The sequence below is a fragment of the Boleophthalmus pectinirostris genome, unplaced genomic scaffold (assembly GCF_026225935.1).
Source record: "Boleophthalmus pectinirostris isolate CB_2022bp ecotype Guang Dong unplaced genomic scaffold, ASM2622593v1 HiC_scaffold_8, whole genome shotgun sequence".
In the NCBI taxonomy this organism is placed as follows: Eukaryota; Metazoa; Chordata; class Actinopteri; order Gobiiformes; family Gobiidae; genus Boleophthalmus; species Boleophthalmus pectinirostris.
Window position 1 is genome coordinate 15253338 of NW_026571515.1, and position 21620 is coordinate 15274957.

General features: G+C 38.8%; 1 protein-coding gene across 1 annotated transcript in view; it reads right to left on the reverse strand.

Moving 5' to 3' along the window:
• Nucleotides 1-5379: 5379 nt before the first annotated feature.
• Nucleotides 5380-21620, reverse strand: part of plxnb3 (plexin B3) — a 212713-nt gene continuing 196472 nt past the window's right edge. Inside the window, exons 26-40 of the mRNA XM_055165762.1 lie at nt 20355-20572; nt 20048-20226; nt 18465-18531; nt 18239-18385; nt 16515-16595; nt 15157-15235; nt 14317-14420; nt 14015-14096; nt 13160-13326; nt 12471-12631; nt 12236-12383; nt 12084-12148; nt 11903-11978; nt 11744-11818; nt 5380-10185 (exon numbers count right to left, since the gene is read on the reverse strand). Of these exons, the coding sequence (XP_055021737.1) occupies nt 10081-10185; nt 11744-11818; nt 11903-11978; nt 12084-12148; nt 12236-12383; nt 12471-12631; nt 13160-13326; nt 14015-14096; nt 14317-14420; nt 15157-15235; nt 16515-16595; nt 18239-18385; nt 18465-18531; nt 20048-20226; nt 20355-20572 (1754 nt within the window). The 3' untranslated portion in view covers nt 5380-10080. The remainder of the gene's footprint in view (nt 10186-11743; nt 11819-11902; nt 11979-12083; nt 12149-12235; nt 12384-12470; nt 12632-13159; nt 13327-14014; nt 14097-14316; nt 14421-15156; nt 15236-16514; nt 16596-18238; nt 18386-18464; nt 18532-20047; nt 20227-20354; nt 20573-21620) is intronic.

The window sequence follows — 21620 nt, forward strand, 5'->3', positions numbered from 1 at the left end:
GTGTAAAACTCTGGAACAGTCTGTATACACATCTCAAGCAATGCCAAAATATCCATAAATTCAAGTTGTTACATAAACACATGGTCTGGTCACAGTATATAGAGAGTGGGTCTTAATATTAGAACGATACTTTCTTCTGTAGTGCTGGTTTATACTTACTGTTTCCTTACCATTGCTGATATGTTCTGTCCATTACCATTGTTGGTATCTTTAATTTCCCTTACCATTGTTGGTATCCTTTAGTATTATTGCAGTTACAGTTATGTTACCGAAATATAACAGTGACTCTTTGTCCGCACTTGTAAATAGTTCATATAGTTTGATATAAATGTCTGAAAAATTCGAAAGAAAGCTCATTGTGTTAGATTAGAAAAGGGGGGTGGGATTAAATACATTTTCTTCTTCCCACTCCTTTTTGGACACACACAAAAAAAGTGTTATTTCTGCTATGATTTCATTAATGTTATATGTTCCTTTGTTAAAGAACGTAAATTTCTTACTTGCCCAAAATAAATACATAAATCACATATCACAAAATCACAGAAGGGTGCACGGCGCGTGAACGGCTCTAAACACATTTTAAACATGTAAATTTTACTATATGCAGCTGACCTCTGGTGTAAAGTTTAATGTAAAGACTTGTCTTTACACACACTGTGCTGGTGACATCGTTGATCTGTTTTATATTTATTCTGTAAATAGTGTATGTGATTATGTATGTAAATATGAGTAATGTCTTGTAAATTAATTGTCTGAACTGTATATATTTAGTTTTTCATTTTTAACTGTCAATAAATATTATTAAAATGATTTGTGTATTTTCTTTCCTCTATTATTATAGATTCAGGAAGACACTATTTTATAAAACTTTGTTATGAAGAGATTAAAGAAATAGTAGTATAATAGTAAGTATGACAACATGAGCACTGATCACAATAAAGTATAAAACATAAAGATAATAAAGTGCTTAAATAGACAGAGAGGTAGATGTGGTTGTGGTGAACAGTTTAGTACTCCAAAGCTTAGTGATGTGATGGCAGTGTTTGAGGCTGTTACGTTGTTGTTGACTCTCTGAAAACCTGAGCCTCTGTAGTTTTTGGAGCTCTTGAACACTCCAGGTTTATGTGGCTGAGGTGGAGCAAAAGGTCACCATTTGTTACTAGCACTGTGTGAGCCTTTTTAGATCACAAACAAGGCATTAGCTGTCTCAAAGTTTAATAAACACAATGCAGTTTGTCTCAGCATCAACTGTAAACTGTTTTATTACAGAACGATCCTCTGAAAGTGATTTTCTAAATAATGTATGCTCTACACTGTTAATACATGATTTACTTTTACTTACAGTAAATACTTTAATACTATACCTAAATTTTACTTAATACTTTTTAAATGTACAGTGATAACTAACTTCAACTTTTGATAAAATCTTATTTTTTGTTCATTAATGCAAAGCAATCTTGCATCTTCTGATCCAAGCAGGGTTTGAACCCAGGTCATTTTATGAATGAGCACTAATCTCTGTATTGTGATTGGCTGATTCTCTGTACCAACTACACGCAGAAAATTATCTTTCATCCGTTTTGACACAACAAAGGCATTTCCCGACCTTCATTTGACATAAGAAAGGTGTTGCTGTTTCTGTTTTGATCTCTAATTCTAACAATTATGCAATTTACACATTGATTTGCTCTTGTAAACACTGTGGTTGCTATGGAACCCAAATGGAATTGCCTCGTGTCCAATCAGGAGGCAAGATTGGAAAGCAGGAAGAAAATAGAAAAAAACAACCAAATTTTGATGCGATTCAGCTGAACCATGGAGGAATTTCTGAGCACAACAACGATATAAAGAGTCGTGTTGTCACTTTGTTTACGGGATGCATCTGTATTTACGTCGGTCACAAGAGAATGCTGTTTCCAAATGGATGCGGCCAAGTGCAAGTTGAATACAATTTTTTTTTACCCGTGTATAAGAGCCCACTAGCTTTCTTAGATCTATGGAGGTGATGTGGTTAGTTGGTAGGCAGGAACTGTTCTTGTGATGAAAAAGAAACACATAAATACAAAATAAAACTAGAGAATATTTTTTTCCAGGATTCCCCTAGACTAGGCTATTAGTTGCAGACTGGCAAGAGGTCTTCATCATATAATCACTTTAATTAAAGCAGTTAATCCCCTTAAATTGTCCTCCTCTCTGTGAAAGTGACCCAAGATTCGAGTGCAAACACAGTGTGGTTTGCTCCTGCCTGGTGCGCTGCCAAAGAAGCTTACCCAGAGGTTTAGTAACAGGAGCTTCTCATAACTTTGAGCTCTTTAAAGTGAACAAAACAGTGGCCTACACTCAGCTGCAACCATCTTGTAGCAACTGTGGCAGAGTTGTTGTTAACACAGCCACATAGCCTATAGGACAGGGATGGGCAATTATTTTTTCCTTGGGGTCACATGAGAAACAGAAAATATTGTGGAGGGCTGGGCCAAAATGCTTAACTCAACTCTGAATAATATTAATTGTGTTTCTTTATAAAAAGCAGTAAATATCATTGGTCTGACAAGCTGGTGAGACTGGTAAGAGTTTATGTTAAGACTAAGCAATGAAAAAGTGAGGCTGCCTTACAAAAAAAAGTCATGAAAAAAACAACAACTCTAAAATAAAATGAATTTAGTCTATGCATTAAGTAAAATGATAAAATATGTTTATTTTGTAATTCCAAATTATCCTCAATGGGCCGGTCAGAGTGAACCAAAGGGACGTATGTGGTCCAGGAGCTGTACAATGCCAAGGTCTGCTGTAGGAGAAATGTCTGGAGCTAAGAAAAAGGTGGACAGTAGACACATTTGTAATCCATAGTGAATTTTGCTTTTAACCCTTCTTTTAATGAGGTATAAACAAAGAATCCATTTACATATAGGCACTGAGATCCAGTAGCCTCCTAACAGGCTTGAAAACTCAACAATCGCTCCTTAATTTATCCAAACAACCTTCACCTCATGCCTAGGGTCACCATAAAGTCTAAAGATCACTCTGTCTGTAGTTAAATCAAAGTACCATGTTCAGAATAAATAAACATTTGAAGTGTGGTATATGCTGCAGATTTGTATTGTACAAATAAAAATATGACCAGAAAGATAGTCTGTTTTTCTGATTAAACATATTGTTAGATAGATTTGCAATACATACATAAATACATACATACATACATACATACATACATACATACATACATACATACATACATACATACATTACAACTACTCCTATAGGCGAGTTTCATTGTTGACAAAAGCGCGCGTTGTATGCTGGGAATTATTTTGGTCAGCGGCAAGAAACACTAATTCAACATGACGGACGGAGCGAGAAAGAACGTAAAGCGTATTGATTGTTATTGTTATTTATCCACTCTAATGGGAGAGGACCGAAGACGATTTGACCAGAAATTGGTCATAAGCATCGATGGAGCCAAATAACCCTTTTCAACCCCTACAAAGCCTGGACCAAACCAAAGTTCTGCTCTGAATCGCCAACTACCTGGACAAATATTCACTTCGGCGATATCCACAATGACTTGGGGAAGCTCCTGGGCCATTCACAGCAGAAAAGATGAAAGCCTCCAAGAGTGCCAACCGCCATAAATTACACAAAATTGACTCTTGTGATCTTTAAGCCATGTAGAATGCTGATATCCTCAAAAACATACCTAAAGTTGTGTTTTCATTCACACATGTTTGAGTAACCCCTATTATTAGTCTGTCTCTGTAGCACCCCTCACAGCCTGGTGGGCGGGTCTGTTGTATCCAGCGCTTTTTAGTTGCGGATCTGGATGGCTGCCTGCCTACGTTGGGTCAACTCCACAACCCTCCCCTACCCTGTTGCTAGTCCTGTGGAAATGTCTGTACTGTGTTTGGACTATGTGCTGATGTGAGGAGGAGTTGTTTTTTGTGCACTCCCTCATACTATGCACTGATAGGAGCATGGTCTGGGGTGGTTCTCTGTTTTTTACTCTTTCCCCCATCCTCCTATTATGCTGCAGTGTTTCTATCTGTCTTCCGGTCTAGTCCATGTAGTCTTCCCCATGTATTGTATTGTATTGTATTTTATTGTATGTTTGTAATGTGTGGACTAGGGATGGGCATGATTAGTCGATTAATCGATAATTAATCATTAAGAATTTCATCGATTATGTTCATTTTAATCGACAAACCGAATGTAGGTTGCTGTGCGTAGTGTGACCAAACAGGGGTCCTTTACATGTAGCTCTGTGCACTCAGAAGGAGCGAGCAAACAGAAACAGTCGGTCAGCCTGCAACGTGCCGAAACGCAAATGCGTATTTAATGATGACTTGTATAAGAAATTCCACGCTTTCTGTTGTGTTCGGGACAAGTGTGAGTCCATGTGCACAGTGTACAAAGCAGCACATATGTTTCTGTGTCCAGTGGGAAAAAACTTTGCCAGGTGAGAGTGTCCATGACAAGTTCCCACGTCCCACCCCCCGTACGGTGTCCTGGATTAGACAAACGCAAATATGGTCACACTAACCTGTATTCAACTGAGTCGTGTCACATTAGCGCACAACAGCTGTTTTTTTTTCTTGCTTAATTTATGCAAATTAGCAATGCGGTTTTACGTTTAGTTTGTGTGAGACTTGCGCAAAACTGCATTAAACACATTATAATGTGAAACGGGCTGATGTGGCTCTAGAGTGGTTATGGTTTATGTGTCGTAAAGTTGAATTTATGTATGCAGATTAGTAGTGCAGATAGTAATAATAATGATGATAAACTTTAATATAAAACATTAATTATTAATTGATAATCGATCGTTAATTCTCCCGACGATCGATTAAGAAAATTTAATCGATTGCCCATCCCTAGTATGGACAGGGAGAGAGGTCCAATTTAAATTATTTTGTATGTACATGTACAAGTGAAGAAATGGACAAATAAAGGCCATTATTCATTCATTCTAAATGCTCAGTTCCACCTTGTAATGTCATGAAGCGGTAGTTTCCAAGTAAACAGCTACTTTTTACTTTTTGTTCAGTAGAGACGGTTAATTTCAGGGCTGAAATTATCCAAATGATTCTGGTGACGGTGTATAGAGTTTTAAAGCAAGTGAAGCACTTCCTGTATTACCACATGACATCACAAGGTGGAACAGTGTTTTCTGTTTGAGAGAACTCAGGCTAAATATGCAGGGTTTGTGTGTAAAACATGTGTGAAGGAACGAAACACAACTCCAGGTCTGTCTGACATGAAAAAAATAACATTATTTCAGAAAATTTCATAACATGGGCCGATAAAAAAGTACAAGTTCCAGTCCCACAACAAACAGCCGACTACAACTGCTATAATCACCCAAAAATGAAATGCAAAAGACAAAAATAAAAGTTAAAATTATAACTTTATTTGTACAAATTGTGTCGGGGTCATTCCGTTTCACAATAATCACACATTTCATTCCAAACTCATTCAGAGAAATATTTACAATTATTTTACACAAAACTGTTATCAAACTGTACACATCAGTAGAAAAGCGATTGTGCTTATCCCCCATTTATTTATCTACACATTTATTCATTCACTTTGTTCATTCCCTTGTGAAATAAAAACAAAACATTGACCATTTAAAGTCAAGAATTATAAAACTGTACAGAAAGGCCCGAAAATGCAACGGCCTGAATCTAAAACAACTGATTTGAAAAGAAGCACCAAAAGTAATCGTGTCCACTCGCATGCAAAAACTACAACTACGGGTCCAACACAGGCTCAAGAAACACGCAAGGCAAAACACGGAGGAATATGAAGTAGCTAGTAGCATTAGCAAGTTAAAACGGAAGCTCGGTTACAATGTCATTCATTCCTTTATTGCATTTACAAGAGATTTAACACTGATAGTCGAATGGCACTGTTGATACGTTACCTGATTTATTTTGACATTTTTTCGTGAATGAAAATCATGATTACTATGGCAATTTGTATTATAGTGAAGATCTGCTATTGTGCTGGTTAGACTTAGCAAAACATTGGAATTTTAAGAAGGATTCAAGTTAATTTTCCCTTGACGCTCCTTAAATTTCCAATAAAAAATCCATTTGTGCTTGAACAATTATCTAAAATCTATTATTTACAGATTAGTTTGGGCACTAACAGCTAAAAATAACTCACTATCATGTTATATTAATTCCATAAAACTTTTCGTCATTGGGGCATAATATAAATCAGCCTTTAATGAAGAGACCGATGAGTAAAGACAGCGCCCCCTAGCTGCAGAGAGAAGGCACAGCCGGGCTTAAATAAATAGGACTTTTACAGCCGTTATGTACACAATAAGTTACTATAAACATTCACAAAATTAAAAAGACTCAAGATTGTTTCTGTCGTAACTTCAGATTGGTCGAATTTTCAGCAGGTTTAAAATACAGTGGGGTTCTAGTTGTGGCTAAGATTATAAAAAGGTGTTTAGTGCAAGAAAATTAGAATAGAAATGATCAGTAGGTGTACGCCATGTCCATGTAAAAAATAACAAGGGAGATGTGACATATTTAAATTAGTTAAATAATAAATATTTAAAAAGCAAAAATCAGTCTAAAAATCTATATAAATTACATAAAATAGAAGCCCTCTACACACCTAATACTGTATACTGCATGTATTAGGGCTACTTTATTTATATAGCTTAAAAATTAAAGTTAAAGGGTCACTATGTAACTTTTCTGCTGGAAAGCCCCCCCACCTGCTTGTTTCTATGGAGATATTATTGGATATTATCACCCAGAATGCATCACAAAATGGCATTAAACAAATCAAATAAGCTGTTGAAGACTTCACGCAAAGTTACAGATCACATCTGCGGAGATTTGATCCTGCTCACAGTAAGAATGGGTGTTTTTTGACAATAAATTTTTTTGTAATAATATAATTGCAAGGTAGATGTGTAATACGATGCTGTGGAACATTCTTAGCTATGTAATTAGAGATAGACCGATATATAGTTTGGTCTTAAATCTCCAACACAGGCCGATATTTTGTTTTGGTTCGATCTGCTGCCTAAAATACACGCACAGCTTAATATTAATATGAAGAAATAGCTGCACAAAACATGACCACACAGCTCTCTTAAAGGTTTATGCAAAAAACGGACTGTGGGTGAGTTTGTAGTCAATTTAAACTGCATGATTTGGGGAAAATAATCCACATCTGACCTACGTATCGGTCAAAAAATATCAGCAGAGATGATCAGCCATCGGTTTATCTGTATTTTAAATAGGTATCAGCATCGGCCATGACAAAACCCATACTGGTCAATCTCTAAAAGTAATAACAACTCTATGGAGACAAGCAGGTGACATTACCTTCTACCAGAAAAGTAACACAGTGTTTCTTTAAATATAAAGGAGAGCTGGGTTAAACCTTATTAAACTGTAGATATTTATGTAAGTTTTGGAACCACTGAGTTTTAGGTGTGTCAATGAATCAAAGGGAGTGAAGAAAAAGTAGTTAAATTGTGCTGTTTAAATGTAGGGGTCAGTCTTTCTAGTGGTGAACAGTGGTACTGCATCAGACAAGATAATAGTCGTAGATCTCATTTAACGTGGAACTAAACACTAAATTCACTTTTTTCGCTGCTAAACTTTGTATGTGGTGTTTTAATAGCATTGTTTACTGTTCCTAGTCATTTTTTTTTTTGACAATTTTTGAGCAAACTAGGCAATTTTACTTAACCAGGCTGGCGCGACCTAGTGCTTCTGCTCAATTTCATTTCTCTCCAGCGACTAGGTCAGAAATCAGAATACACTAGAAGGTTTACAAGAACCCCAGAAGTGCGAGTCCGGGCACCAGCCAATCAGAGAAGAGCCATACATTCTGTGTTGGCAATGATTCCCGAGATCGAAGATTTAAAGCCAGAACACAGAGAATGTTTGGAGAATTTCATCAAGGGGAAAGACGTTATTGCCCTTCCTCCACAAAGTGAAACCGGCTGATGAATCAGGCTATAAATTTACAGCTTCCTGGTCAAGAATGATGACTTAGATTCAGATGCTTGAGTCTAAAGTCGTGTTCCAATTCGAGAGCTGTAGCCTTCACAGCCTTCAAAGGACCCTCGTATTGAGACACGGCTTAAGTCTTGAATCTGTCCTGTCTTCAGTAGCCTTTGCAATTTCCAGTAGTTGGTGACATTACATAGCACTGCCCAGATTGGGGGAGGAGGGTTAGACCAATCACAATGTTCCTCATATGTCCAGACCCTCCGCCTCTCCAATCATTCTCTCATTTAGTCTTCATATTGCCCAGTTTAGCAGCTCTGTTTCAAAGTTTAGGTGTTTAGTCCCACTTTAAATGTCAGTCAAGGATTTATCAAGTGAGTTGTACTTTTGCTCTTGTTTGGAATGAATCTCAGTAAAATCATAAAAAGCAAATTAAATGTTTAGACAACATAGTTAGTCCATTTTTACATTGACTCTTAGCAGGAACTAGAATCCCACTGAACTTTGAGCTTCTCTAACATCCCTGATTTGTGTTATTGCATTGAAATAAAAACATTTTTCCGAATCATTTTTCAGCATGTCTTACAAAGCAGTAATACATAGCTTAAAATAATTAGAACTGGCAATGAACTGTAGATTTTCTGGAAACGTTGCTTTGTGCTTTTGTAGTTCTTCACACAAACAACAGGCAGGAGAGAACTCTGGGAAATGTAGTCAAGGCAATACACTCAGTGGTCCCTGAAGAGAAGATTGTCAGTTTTTTTATAACAAGAAAATGTTGAGAAAATTTGAGTACAGGTATATTTGGTAGCAAAGAACAACAGTCGTTTTTCTAGATTTCTTTTAAGGGCCTATACCACGCTGTTTTATGATCTGTTATAATGTTGTTTCCTCATCAAAATACATACCTGGAGTTAGGTTTTGTTTCATAGTTTTTTTCAGAAACCCTGCACATTTAGTCCTTCTCTCACATAGAAAACACTTGTGATGTCATGATAATAAAGGAAGTGCTCCACTGTGTTTTTAAACTCCATTTACATTCACTAGAATCATTTGGATAAATTCAGTCCTGGAATTGCCAATCTCTATTGAACAAAAAAGGCAAAATGTAGCTGTTAACTTGAAAATTATCGCTTCATGACATCACAAGGTGGAAGAGAGCATTTTGAGCAACACATCTGAATGAAACAAAACACAAATTCAGGCTCAAAGTTCAGATCCATTTTGTGTAATATACGGCCTTTAAATTCTAGGGAAATTATTTTGGAAAATTATTTGAATACGTGTCTCTAGTGCTGACGCAAAATTTGAGACGCAAGTATGCGAATGGCACGGATCTACTTTTCTGCCTGTTGCCAGTGTGTGAAGAAAACCTCCTGAGTCGAAATCTAAAAAAAACAACAAATCTATAAATCTTTTCATTTTCACACAAATCAGCAGGAAGACACATGAAGTTAGTCCCTCTGTCCACTGTGCTTCTCTTTGACCGTAAAGTCCTCCATCGAAAACACACACACCATCCTTAAGTAGCTTTTTCCGCAGGTCTTGGCTTTTCAGTGATTGTGTCCCATAAAACTCAATGGGGAAAAAGGTCTTTGTGCTTTCGTTGTCCCTGATTCCGGTTGCAAACGTGTGGATTAAAGGTGCATTGTGTAACTTTTCCGGTGGAGGGTCCGTCAAATGCTTTCGTCCATGGGGATGTTAATGCTTTGTCTGGAATGTCTCACAGTATGGCATTAATCCTAATTCATTTGGAGACCAAACCAAGCCAAGTTACAGTCAGAATGTCTCTTTTTCTAGGTATTTTTGAGCTATAAAACCACCTGGAATTTAATAAATCTAAGGTAGAGCTGTTTAATGTCATACTGTGAAACATTCAAAGCAGAGCAATGACATTTCCATAGAAAAAAGCAGGTGAAGGACCCTCAACCAACAAGTTACACAGTGCACCTTTAACAGCCATTTTGGGAAGGTTTTGGCTTCTTGCTGGGTCAGCTGGTGGTTGCTTGGTGATTGGCTTGTTTTTTTATTGGCAAAGTTGTTGGTTGTTCAGTGTTTGGCTGAAATCCGTGATACTCATAAGTATTTTTTTTTTCTTTCAGAGATCGGTGACTTTGTTCTCCACCAAAGCGGCCACCTGCTGCAGACGATAGGCCAACTGCATCTTCTGACCAGAGCTGTCCTCCTCCAGAGCCATGATCACCTGAAAAAACAGAAGCAATGAGAGTTATTTTAGGGACTATATTTATTGTCAAAAAATATCCGGAAGTAAGAGTGGTAGTATGAAGGTAGGGAGTAGGATCCGTGTATCATTCGTTCATTCGTTTTTCAATATAAAACCAAAAATAAGAAAACGAAAAAACAACTATTTTCTTCATTATTTGTCTCCAAAACCAAAATGAAAAAACAGATGATTCGTTTTTTCAGTTTTTGATTTTGTGTTTAAAAGAATAATGGAAAAAACGGATAATGGACTGAACCAGGACTGAACCAGGACTAAACCAGGACCGAATCAGGACTAAAAGAAGACTAAACCAGGGCTAAACCGTTTTCAGTCCTGGTCTGGTTCCGGTCTGGTTCCGGATCCGGTTCAGTCCTGGTTTAGTCAATTTAAGTCACATAAACGGGAAACGTCCATTATCCGTTTTTTCCATTATTCATTTAAACACAAAATCGAAAACTGAAAAAACTAATTGTTATACGTTTTTTCAGTTTGGTTTTGGAGACAAATAATGAAGACAATAGTTGTTTTTTCATTTTCTTATTTTTGGTTTTATATTGAAAAATGAATGAACGAATGATACACGGATTGAATAGCCTGACCAGCCAGTCCCTTCTACATTTTGTTCGAATCCAGAAGAGACTAGAACTGGACCATAGAGCATGAAAAACCTCTGTCCAAATTTTAGAAGATCCAACCACAGCTGCTAATCTGTAGCACGTGTCCCTCAAATGCAGAATTTCCAGACTATTGTGCACACCTGAATATAAGCTGCATCAACTCAATTTGTAAAGAAAAAAAAAGTACATGTATAGGTCGCAACTGAATATGTGCCAAACAAATAATCCGTCCATATATCAGCCGCATCATTGTATAAATCGGTTGAGATGGATGTAGAAGAAAACATACTTTCTGTGTTGGCAACGATTCCCGAGATTGAGGATTTAAAGCCGGAACAAAGAGAATTTATGGTGAATTTAATCAAGGGGAAAGACGTTTCGACTAATCGTACTTCTTCTTACGGAATTTGGGAAAAGCTTAATATACCAGTTAGCCTTGTTAGAGGTGCATTACATACGTCACAACTAAATAGCAGCGATTGGTTAAATAAAAAAGTACCCGCCTACTGCAGAGTACACAAATCCTAATGCTGCGAGGTCAGACGGTTTCCACAAAGTGAAACCGGCTGATGAATCAGGCTAATCAAATGCTTTTCTCCATAGAGATGTTATTGCTTTGTCTGTAATGTTTTACAGTATGGTATTCAACCTTTCTATCTTCATGGAGACCAAACCAGACCAAGTTACAGGTCAGATCTGTGGAGACTCAACCCCGCTCACAGTCAGAATGCCTGTTTTTTGAGGTATTTTTGAGCCATAAAACAAAAATAAATCTAAGGTAGAGCTGTTAAATGTCATACTGTGGAACATTCCAGGCAGAGCAATGACGTCTCCACAGAAACAGTTGACGGACCCCCAACCGAAAAGTTACATAGTGCACCTTTAAACCAAACTAGGTGTAATGTCAGCATCTTCCTTACCTGGTCGTAGTATTTGTTAATGTATTTGTATAGTTCGTGAAGAGCCACAAGGGTGTTCATTTCTGACGCAAAACTCTGAAAAAAAAAAAAAATTACAATTACTTGAGTTTAGTGCAAATTTAGTTTAGGAATCATGAAAAAATGAAAAATGTTACTAACCCCAGAGAGCTCCGTGAGAGTGGAGTTCATCTCCTGGTAACACCCTGACGCGGCACTGTGGATGTCACTGTAGTATCTGAGAGGAAAAAGATCATATTTCAAATTCAAAACGGTCAGTCTTTTGAATAACTTTGATAAAACTAAAAATATTCTCAAACTTGAAATCAAATTAAAATCTGACCTCTCTACAAGCTGCTTATACCGAGGGATCTCTCTGGCGTACAGCAGTTTGTTCACCGGAGAGTCCTGATGGTCAAAGAAAAGTCACATGATCAGAAAAACAGTAATATTATCCAATCAGAAGCCTTGAATTTAAAAAGAAGTGTCTCGTACCCGTCCAACTTTGTGCTCAGAAGTGGTGCAGGAGTCGATAAAAGTTTGCGCGATGACCGAAAGAACCGCGTCGATGCTGTCTGTCACCTGGACGTCCAAGACAAACTGTGGATTCTTCAAAATATTCACCCAGAATCGGAGAGGAAGACTGCAAAAACAAAACAAAAAACATATATTTATTTCATTTTTTTGTCTTGTAATTTTTTGTGTGGTTTTTTATCATTTCGAAACCTACCTGTTGGTTTTCCAGATGTGTACAGTCTCTGGGTCGTCAATGCCGTGTTTCTCTGCCATGTCATCGAGAAAGTCAAAGAAAAAGCGCACTGCGATCGGTGGAGGCCTCTTCGTGCTCAAGATGGCCACAAAAACATCATCCACAAACTTTTGCAGAGTTCCCTACAGAAGAGACAGAGTTTGACCTGGTTAAAGGACCTGTACCTGATTTTTTTAAACTATGTATTGGAGCAAATTTTGTCTGCCCCAGTACAGATATATTGTATAAGCAGGTCTTGGGGTCAAAATAAAATAAATAATCACTGTGGCGTGTCTGCATCTAGATATAAAATTTCCTGTTAACATGCCAGTGGTTGTTTGCAATACCGTGAAGCCAAAGTAGTGAAAAGCGGCACTGGACCGCCACACACAATTTAAAATTAACTAGTTGTTTTTCACTTTTTTTATGACCATAAAAATTAGCTGCACTGGCTTGAAGTTTTGGTTCAGTCCTGGCTCAGTCCCAGTTCAGTCCCAGTTTATTCCTGGTTTAGTCTTGGTTCAGTCCCGGTTCAGTCCTGGTTCAGTCCAAGTTCAGTCCCAGTTCAGTCCCAGTTTAGACCTGGGTCAGTCCCAGTTTAGTCCAGGTTCAGTCCCGGTCCAGTCCCGGTCCAGTCCCGGTCCAGTCCCGGTCCAGTCCTGGTTCAGTACCTTCATAGACAGGAGCCTGGTGAGGTAGATCTCTGGGATAGCTTTAGCTCTCTCCCTCTCTCTCATGCTGCTCTTTCGGTGTTTGGGGATTTCTGGATCCTCGCTGCTCTTCACCAGGTGCCACAGACGCAGCCCCTCCTCCTCCTCGCCCTCCAACATCGGTGTTTCTGCAACAAATAAACACAAAAAGCTTTAATAGGCTCTATCCACGCTTACGTCAGTTAGTAACTCTGACAAAATCTGGAAAAACTGAGTTTGGTTTTCTTCATTTAGATGTCATTGTATTCTTTTTTTTTCCTTTTATAAATTTCCTATTAATTTGCATATTATAATTTGTCTAATTTATATATATTTTTTTAACTGTAGCCACCTGTAAGTGACATTGAAGACGCGATTAGAGTCACGTCCCCCATGGAAATCTTTGGCAGGCTGTGAAGACGCTGCTGAATCCACAGTTTTATCACATGTGCAGTGTCGATAACTGCACCGGAAGTCGTCATCCGCTTGTTTCCAAATGTCTTCTTGTAAGCATGAATAGAGCCTATAGGATTTGTTTTAATATCCCTTAGAATCTATTTATTTGTCAATTCAATTTAAAAATGACACAAATAAAACACTGTGCTCAGGTCCGGCTTATCAGCAGCATAAAAACAGCAATAAATAGTTTAAATGTGCATTGTGTAACTTTTAGACTAAGTTACAGGTTAAATCTGTGGAGAGAGAACACTGCTCACAGACAGAATCCCTGTTTTTCTAGGTATTTTTGAGTTATAAAACCACCTGTAATTGAATAAATGTAAGGTAGAGTAGAGTAGAGAGAGAGAGTTGTTTATTAATAACCAGTTTATTCCTTACTTTCTCCGGTCTGGAACACTTGGCTGACTCCATTCCCAGCGCTGCATCGAGGAATTAGGGCCACAGTGGCACCATCTGGAACCTGGATAAATGGACGGAGGTTAAAAATATTTGGGGTGTTTATAGACTGAGGTGCTGTGTTCTGATTGGTCTGATGTTTTTAGAAACCATGCCCTCACCAGTTTAAATTTCCTGTTACATGCAACATTTTGAGGACTTTTTTTTATCATTCATAACCAAGATATAATACACAATCCTAATTTTTCATCCATGCATTGATTAAAAAAATGAATTAAAATGACCTTATAGTGCTGTAGAGTGTTGATTCGCTTCCATCGTCCCTGGACCACAGCAGTGACATCATCGTCAGAGAGAGTCAGATGCCCTGCCTGACCCGAGCGCCACTCTGCACCAGCATGAGTCAGACATAAGAAGATATGAGGTTATTTAAAGAGGGGGTATTTTACTTCTGTGGGGTATTAACTGCCAACACATAATCTATAGATCACAGTGTTACCTTGTATTGGTTTGAAAATGCTATATTCGCCGAAAATAACTTATTAACATTTATAATTTCACTTTCGTTTTTGACACTGACAAAAAAACAGTCCTTCACAGCGCTATCACAGTATAATTGTCGTGATTTCTGCTAATGAAACTACTGCACATCGTGTTAGGTTTGTAAAGCTCTAGAGCAGCGGCAAAAACCCACCGAAAGAGGAAGAGAGAAGAAAAAAAATCATGGTCCACATCTGTACACATCTGCAGCAGTACTGATATCGGTAATTGTGTGTGTATCAGCTGTAAAATTATGTCGCCATTCTGACAAATTACTCATAGTTTGGGGCGTCACCTTTTATGCCTTGGGACTTTTTTGTTCTGTCTCTAAACCAGAACTAAAACCAGGACTAAACCAGGACTAAAGCCAGGACTAAATCAGGACTAAACCAAGACTAAATCCAGGACTAAAACCAGGTCTAAACCAGGATTCAACCAGGACTAAACCAAGAATAAATCAGGACTAAAACCAGGTCTAAACCAGGATTCAACCAGGACTAAACCAAGAATAAAATCAGGACTAAAACCAGGAGTTTGTTACGCAGCATTACAGTTTGCCAAGCCAAAGTAATCAGTTTTCATACCCAGATCGAGGCTGTCGGCTGCTGGTCTCTGGGAGAACGGAGCGCCTTTATAAACCTGGTCCAGGATCTTGTCTTTGACCTGCACAGAGAAGAGAGGAGATCAACAGTATTACAGGACTAGAGCCTCCGCCCAAACATAGACAACCTAGACAACCACTGTGCTCATAGGCAGCTGCAGGTGACAGAGTTATAGTCAAACATATAAACTTTGCATATTTTTAGTTTCCTAGCATAATTACCTAAGTCATGTTTGAAGTTTTTTGGGAAAATAGAGAAATAAACTGCCACTGTGACTTGGGCGTTTTTATTTTGTTGTAAAATTCTTTCTGATTGGCCGAGGACAGAACCAGTGAGACTTAAAAATGCAGCAGGCAAAATGACTTAAGCAGTTTTATTATGATGCTATATTTTGATTGTTCACCAGTATAAATAGGGATGCACCAATCTGATACTGGGATCCTGATTGGACTTATAAACTGATGTAGTTTGACTATTTACTGGTTGTAGTCAGAGGGGAGGATGGATGGAGGTTGAGATTGACAGGCGGATCGTCTGCAGTGATGCGGTCGCTGTATCGGGCCATTGTGGTGAACAGGGAGCTGAGCTGAAAGGCAAAGCTCTCCATTTACTGGTCAATCTACGTTCCTCCCCTCACCTATGGTCATGAGCTCTGGGTAATGACCGAAAGGATGAGCTCGCGGATACAAGTGGGAAATGAGTTTCCTTCGCAGGGTGGCTGGGCGCTCCCTTAGAGATAGGGTGAGGAGCTCAGTCACACAGGAGCAGCTCGGTGTAGAGTCGCTGCTCCTCCACGTCAAGAGGAGCCAGTTGAGGTGGCTCGAGCATCTGTTCCGGATGCCTCCTGGGCACCTCCCTCAGGAGGTGTTCCAGGCATGTTCCACCCGAGGAAGGCCCTGGGGAAGACCCAGGACACACTGGAGGGACTATGTCTCTGGTGGCCTGGCAACGCCTCGGGGTCCCCTAGAGGAAGTGTCCAGGGTGAAGGAAGTCTGGGAGTCCCTGCTTAATCCGGCCCCGGATAAGCGAAAGGAAATGGATAGAGGGACAGTTGTAGTCGCCCCAGAAAATCTCATAATGTTTGAACTTTTATGTACACAAAGGTGTTCTGATGTAAATAACAGCTCTGTAATAAATTTGGATCTGTTTTGTTTCTTTTCTTTCTGCTTTGGTATTGATTGATATCGGGTATTGGCAGATACTTAAAAGCTATAGTATCGAAATTGGTATCGGAACTAAAAATGCTGGATCAGTGCATACCTAAGCATAATACGAAAATAAAATAATACACAAATTCAGAGTGCTTTAACATTCATCTCTGTCTAAGGGCAGTGAGGTACCTGTGTGATGGTGTCTAAATCCAAAACTTTAACTGGACAGTGCTGCACCTCCACACCGTTCTTCACCAAAACTGTCAGTGTCTGAAAAAAAGAAACAGAAGGTCAGATTAGAAGTGTGAATACGAGATTTTATTTTTTAAATGCAAAAAAATACATCTTGTTAGGCTCCCCGTTTCCACAGCTGCGTGGGCCTTATTGGCAGACAGATCAATGGTGTGGCTGTATTGCAGTGAGTGGGTGAGGAGTGGTTTGAGATTCACCCATAGCAACAGGCACGTTTATCGTTATGTGAACATACTGTGCTAAATGATGTCTGGTGTACTGCTACAGATTCATAAAAAACATACATATATTATATTTTAAACTACTACTGCTACTACTACTGCTACTACTACTGCTACTACTGGGCTAATATTGTTGTTTATGTTTGTGTTGTTGTCATGGTCCACGCAATGATTGGCTAAAAATAACTAAATTTCAATACTGTTTTGGATTGTAATGTTGAGCCACTGCACTAATACCCCTTGTGGATCAATTTTTTTTAAAATAGATGCGTTATGTAACTTTTTTGGGGTCCGCTTCTTGCTTGTCTTCTTCATGGGGATGTTATTGCTTTGCCTAGAATGTTCCACAGTATGGCATTAAACTAATCTATCACCAGGGGGGCAAGAAAGTGATGCAGCAAATTTACAGAGGCCAGGTCAGATCTGTGGAGAGGTGACCCCACTCATGGTATCAAGTATTCAAGGTTTTCAAGGTATTTTAAGCGAGAAAAAACAACCAAGACAACAACAACAAAAACTATAAAATCTAATAAATTCTGCTCAAGTGAGACGCAGAACATTCCTTTATCAGAAAAGTAACACCGTGCAAGCCTAAATAAAGCACAAAATTATAATTTGCCAGGTACATTTGACCTGCATGAAAGGCCCTATTCTACTACAAAATCGACTCTTGTGAACTTTAAGCCATGTTAAAATGTCGTTACCACATCAAAAACAGACCTGGAGTTGTGTTTTGTTTCATTCACACATATTTGAGTAACTCTTTATGATTAGTCTGCCTACATTTCCAAAGCTCAAAATGCTCTGTGCCACCTAGTGATGTCCTGAATACCTACGCAGGGTTTGTGTGTTAATTAAACACGTGTGAATGAAACAAAACACAACTCCAGTTATGTTGTTGATGAGGAAACCACATTATAACATACAGTACCGGTCAAAAGTTTTAGAACACGCTAATTTTTCCAGTTATTTATTGCAATTCAAGTCGTGCAAGTCCAATGAAGAGCTTGAAATGGTAAGAACTGAACAGCCAGAGGTTTTTAAAAAAAGGTAAAAGATGCAAAACACAAGTCCAAGCTCTGCCAAAACTACCTCAGGAAAAAAGAACAAGATGGTAAAGCTTGAAAACATGGAGTGTCCAGCACAGTCTCCAGACTTTAACCCTATCGAGCTGGTTTTAAGAAGAACTGGACAGAAGAGTGAAAGCCAAGAAACCTACAAGTGCCACACATTTATGGGAACTTCTGCAACAGACTTGGGAAGAACTTTCTGAAGAATATTTGAGCCACGAGTGTGTTCAGCTGTTATATCTGCCAAAGGTGGACACTTTCATGAATCAAAAGTGGAAAAAGTGTGGTGTTCTAAAACTTTTGACCAGTAGTGTACCTCAGAAAATAGTGTAAAATGGACCCTTTAAACATATTATCCCTGGGTTGTTACCATGGCAGAGTACTCGATGTCCTCTCTGAGCAGGTGACTGTCATTCAGAGTGCGCTTGGCTTTCCCCGTCACTGAATCCACCGGCCCCTTATCCACCTGGTACTTTATGGCACGATACAGCATGTACAGAGGCTCTCCTGCCACGTCCTGAAGGGAAAGAAGAAGTTCATTTAGATCCAGAAAAAAACATGGAATACTGAAGAGTGTATGAGGGTCAGGGCGTTACCTTGAGGAAGGAGTACAGACAGATGGACATCCAGTTTGTCAACATCTTCTCCACTACTGTCTCCGTCCTGGAATCAGAGGAGATATTAGGACTTCATACTTCTACTTTTACTACTTTTACTACTTCTACTGCTACTGGTGCTACTATTACTAGACCTACTACTGCTACTAGAACTACTACTGCTCTTACTACTAGAACTACTTCTACTGTCGCTACTACTACTAGAACTACTACTACTGCTGCTGCTTCTACTAGAACTACTTCTACTGTCGCTACTACTACTAGAACTACTACTACTACTGCTACTACTACTAGAACTACTACTACTGCTACTACTACTAGAACTACTACTACTACTACTGCTACTACTACTAGAACTACTACTACTGCTGCTGCTACTACTAGAACTACTTCTACTGTGGCTACTTCTACTGTCGCTACTACTACTAGAACTACAACTACTACTGCTACTACTACTAGAACTACTACTACTGTTGCTACTACTACGAGAACTACTGCTTCTACTGCTACTACTACTACTACTGTTACTACTGCAACTATTACTGGAAGTATTACTACTACTAGAACTATTGCCTCTGCTGCTACTACTACTGCTACTACTGCTACTACTACTAGAAGTATTACTACTGCTGCTACTACTGCTAGAACTTCTGCTACTCCTGCTGCTACTACTACTAACTGCTATTACTACTACTGCTACTACTTCTAGAACTACTGCAACTACTACTGCTACTACTACTTCTACTACTAGAACTACTGTGACTACTGCTACTACTACTAGAAATACTGCTACTACTGCTACTGCTGCTGATACTACTCCTACTAGTAGTACTATTACTACAATTAACTCTTTCACTGCCAGCCATTTTTGTAAAACCAATCTCTAACCTGAGTTTTTGCATATTTAACAACTTTAAAATCTCACAGAAAAATGTACCACAGAAAAATTTAAATGTGCGTGCCAAACGAATGCCTCTACTTTAATAAAAAAAATTTTTTTTTAAAAGTTGATATGATATTAAGAAGTTTGTATGACAGAAAGTTCCATCACTGACAGGCAAAGACTTAAGATTAACTACTAGTACTACTATCACTACAATTAAAACTGCATACTACAACTAATACTACAATCACAAATGACATTATTGTTGATTTTCAGATTCTACAAAGTGACTCTCAGATGGGGGCAAGAGACAGTTTATTAATTGTTAATTACATTGTACTTATAGACCCAAAAACTACATTAATTTAAATTTTAACTATATTAATTTTAGCTGCCCCCTATTTGTATAAAATATTATTGGTGTATTGAATCTTGTGATGCCATTTGAAACTCATCTTCGCAATATATGCCTTTCTATTCAAACAGCCTGACAATCTTGTAATTTAATTTGGTGCCAGTAGATGGTGTTGCAGTCAAGACAATATTTTCTGAAATTGGGGTTAACATACTGTGAATCATTAATTAATCATTTGCCTATCGAGCTATATTTAATACAAACTCGCATGTTTGTGTTTTGCAGATATGAATACAGTTACGAAGAGTGAAATAGTTGTCGTACCGTCTGAGCATGAGTTTGGGGTTCTTGGCCACGTACTGCTGCACCAGGTCCTGCAGTAGACTCTTCATCACCTCTGTGAAGTACTCCAGTTTATCATGTAGCGCCATCGTGAGGAGACTGGCCACATAACCCCTGTCCCTCTGAGAGAAGCCCTGCTGAGCTTCCAACGTGTGGATGAACTGAAAGGTACCAAAACATGAAAATATAAATGTGTTCGCTTACAGTGAGAGTCAATGTTTCCTGTTAACTCTAAACTTAATATCTTTCTCATGTTTATTTGGCTCTACTCCTGTCTGCTCCTTCTTACCCTGGTCAGAAACAGCCTGTTGTTGAGCAGGTTGTTGAGTTGCTGTAGGCCCTGCTCCACTGTGATCCTCCTGGACTCTGGCAGGTCTAGCTGTCTGCTCAGTGGCGCCCCCTGCTGTCCAGGGAAGAACACTCTCTCTGCGTATGTTTTGTAGTCCAGTAATGGTACTCCAGGTCCTCCCACGTCACTGCTGAGGTCCATCATCTCTGTCATCAGGTCTAGAGGAGACAAAAGTACACAAATTGGAATAGGGCTGTGGTGAAATCAAGAAATTCTTGGTCGACTAAAGACATCAGTTAGTCCACTAAAAAAGGGGGTGTGACAAAAGTTCGCAAATGTCTCAAATGTATCTGACCCAAACTACACTCATAAGACTACACCTCCACCGAAGTTGAAGAAAAAACAATTATTTATGCAGAAAGCATGCACTGCTTGCATATCTTTTGAACAGTGCTAGAGAAGAATCCATGTATCATTCGTGCATTCGTTTTTCAAAATAAAACCAAAAATAAGAAAATAAAAAAACAACTATTTTCTTCATTATTTGTCTCCAAAACCAAAATGAAAAAAACAGATAACGGTTCGTTTTTTTCAGTTTTTGATTTTGTGTTTAAATGAATAATGGAAATAACAGATAACGGCTGGTTCCCATTTTCGTGACTTAAACTGCGATGTGCATACGGACTAAACCAGGACTAAACCAGTCTCAGTCCTGATCTCAGTCCCAGTGTGGTCTCGGTCTGGTCTTAGTCTGGTCCCAGTCTCAATCCTGGTCTCAGTCCCACAGTGGTCCCGTCTGGTCCCGGTCTGGTTCCGGTCTCAATCCTGGTCTCAGTCCCAGTCTCGTCCTGGTCTGGTTCCAATTTCAATCCTGGTCTGATCCCGGTCTCAATCCTGGTTTCAGTCCCAGTCTGGTCCCGGTCTGTTCCCAGTCTCAATCCTGGTCTGGTTCTGGTCTCAATCCTAGTCTTAGTTCCGGTCTGGTCCCGGTCTGGTTCAGTCCGGGTTCAGTCCATATGCGGTGTAAAAATCCACTATCCGTTTTTTCCATTATTCATTTAAACACAAAATAGAAAACTGAAAAAAACTAATCGTTATCTGTTTTTTAATTTTGGTTTTGAAGACAAACAATGAAGAAAATAGTTGTTTTGTCGTTTTCTTATTTTTGGTTTTATTTTGAAAAACGAATGAACGAATGATACGCGGATGGAGAAGACTGCCATAGAACAGCAAATCCTCTCTCATCCCAACATAACTACATCCCTC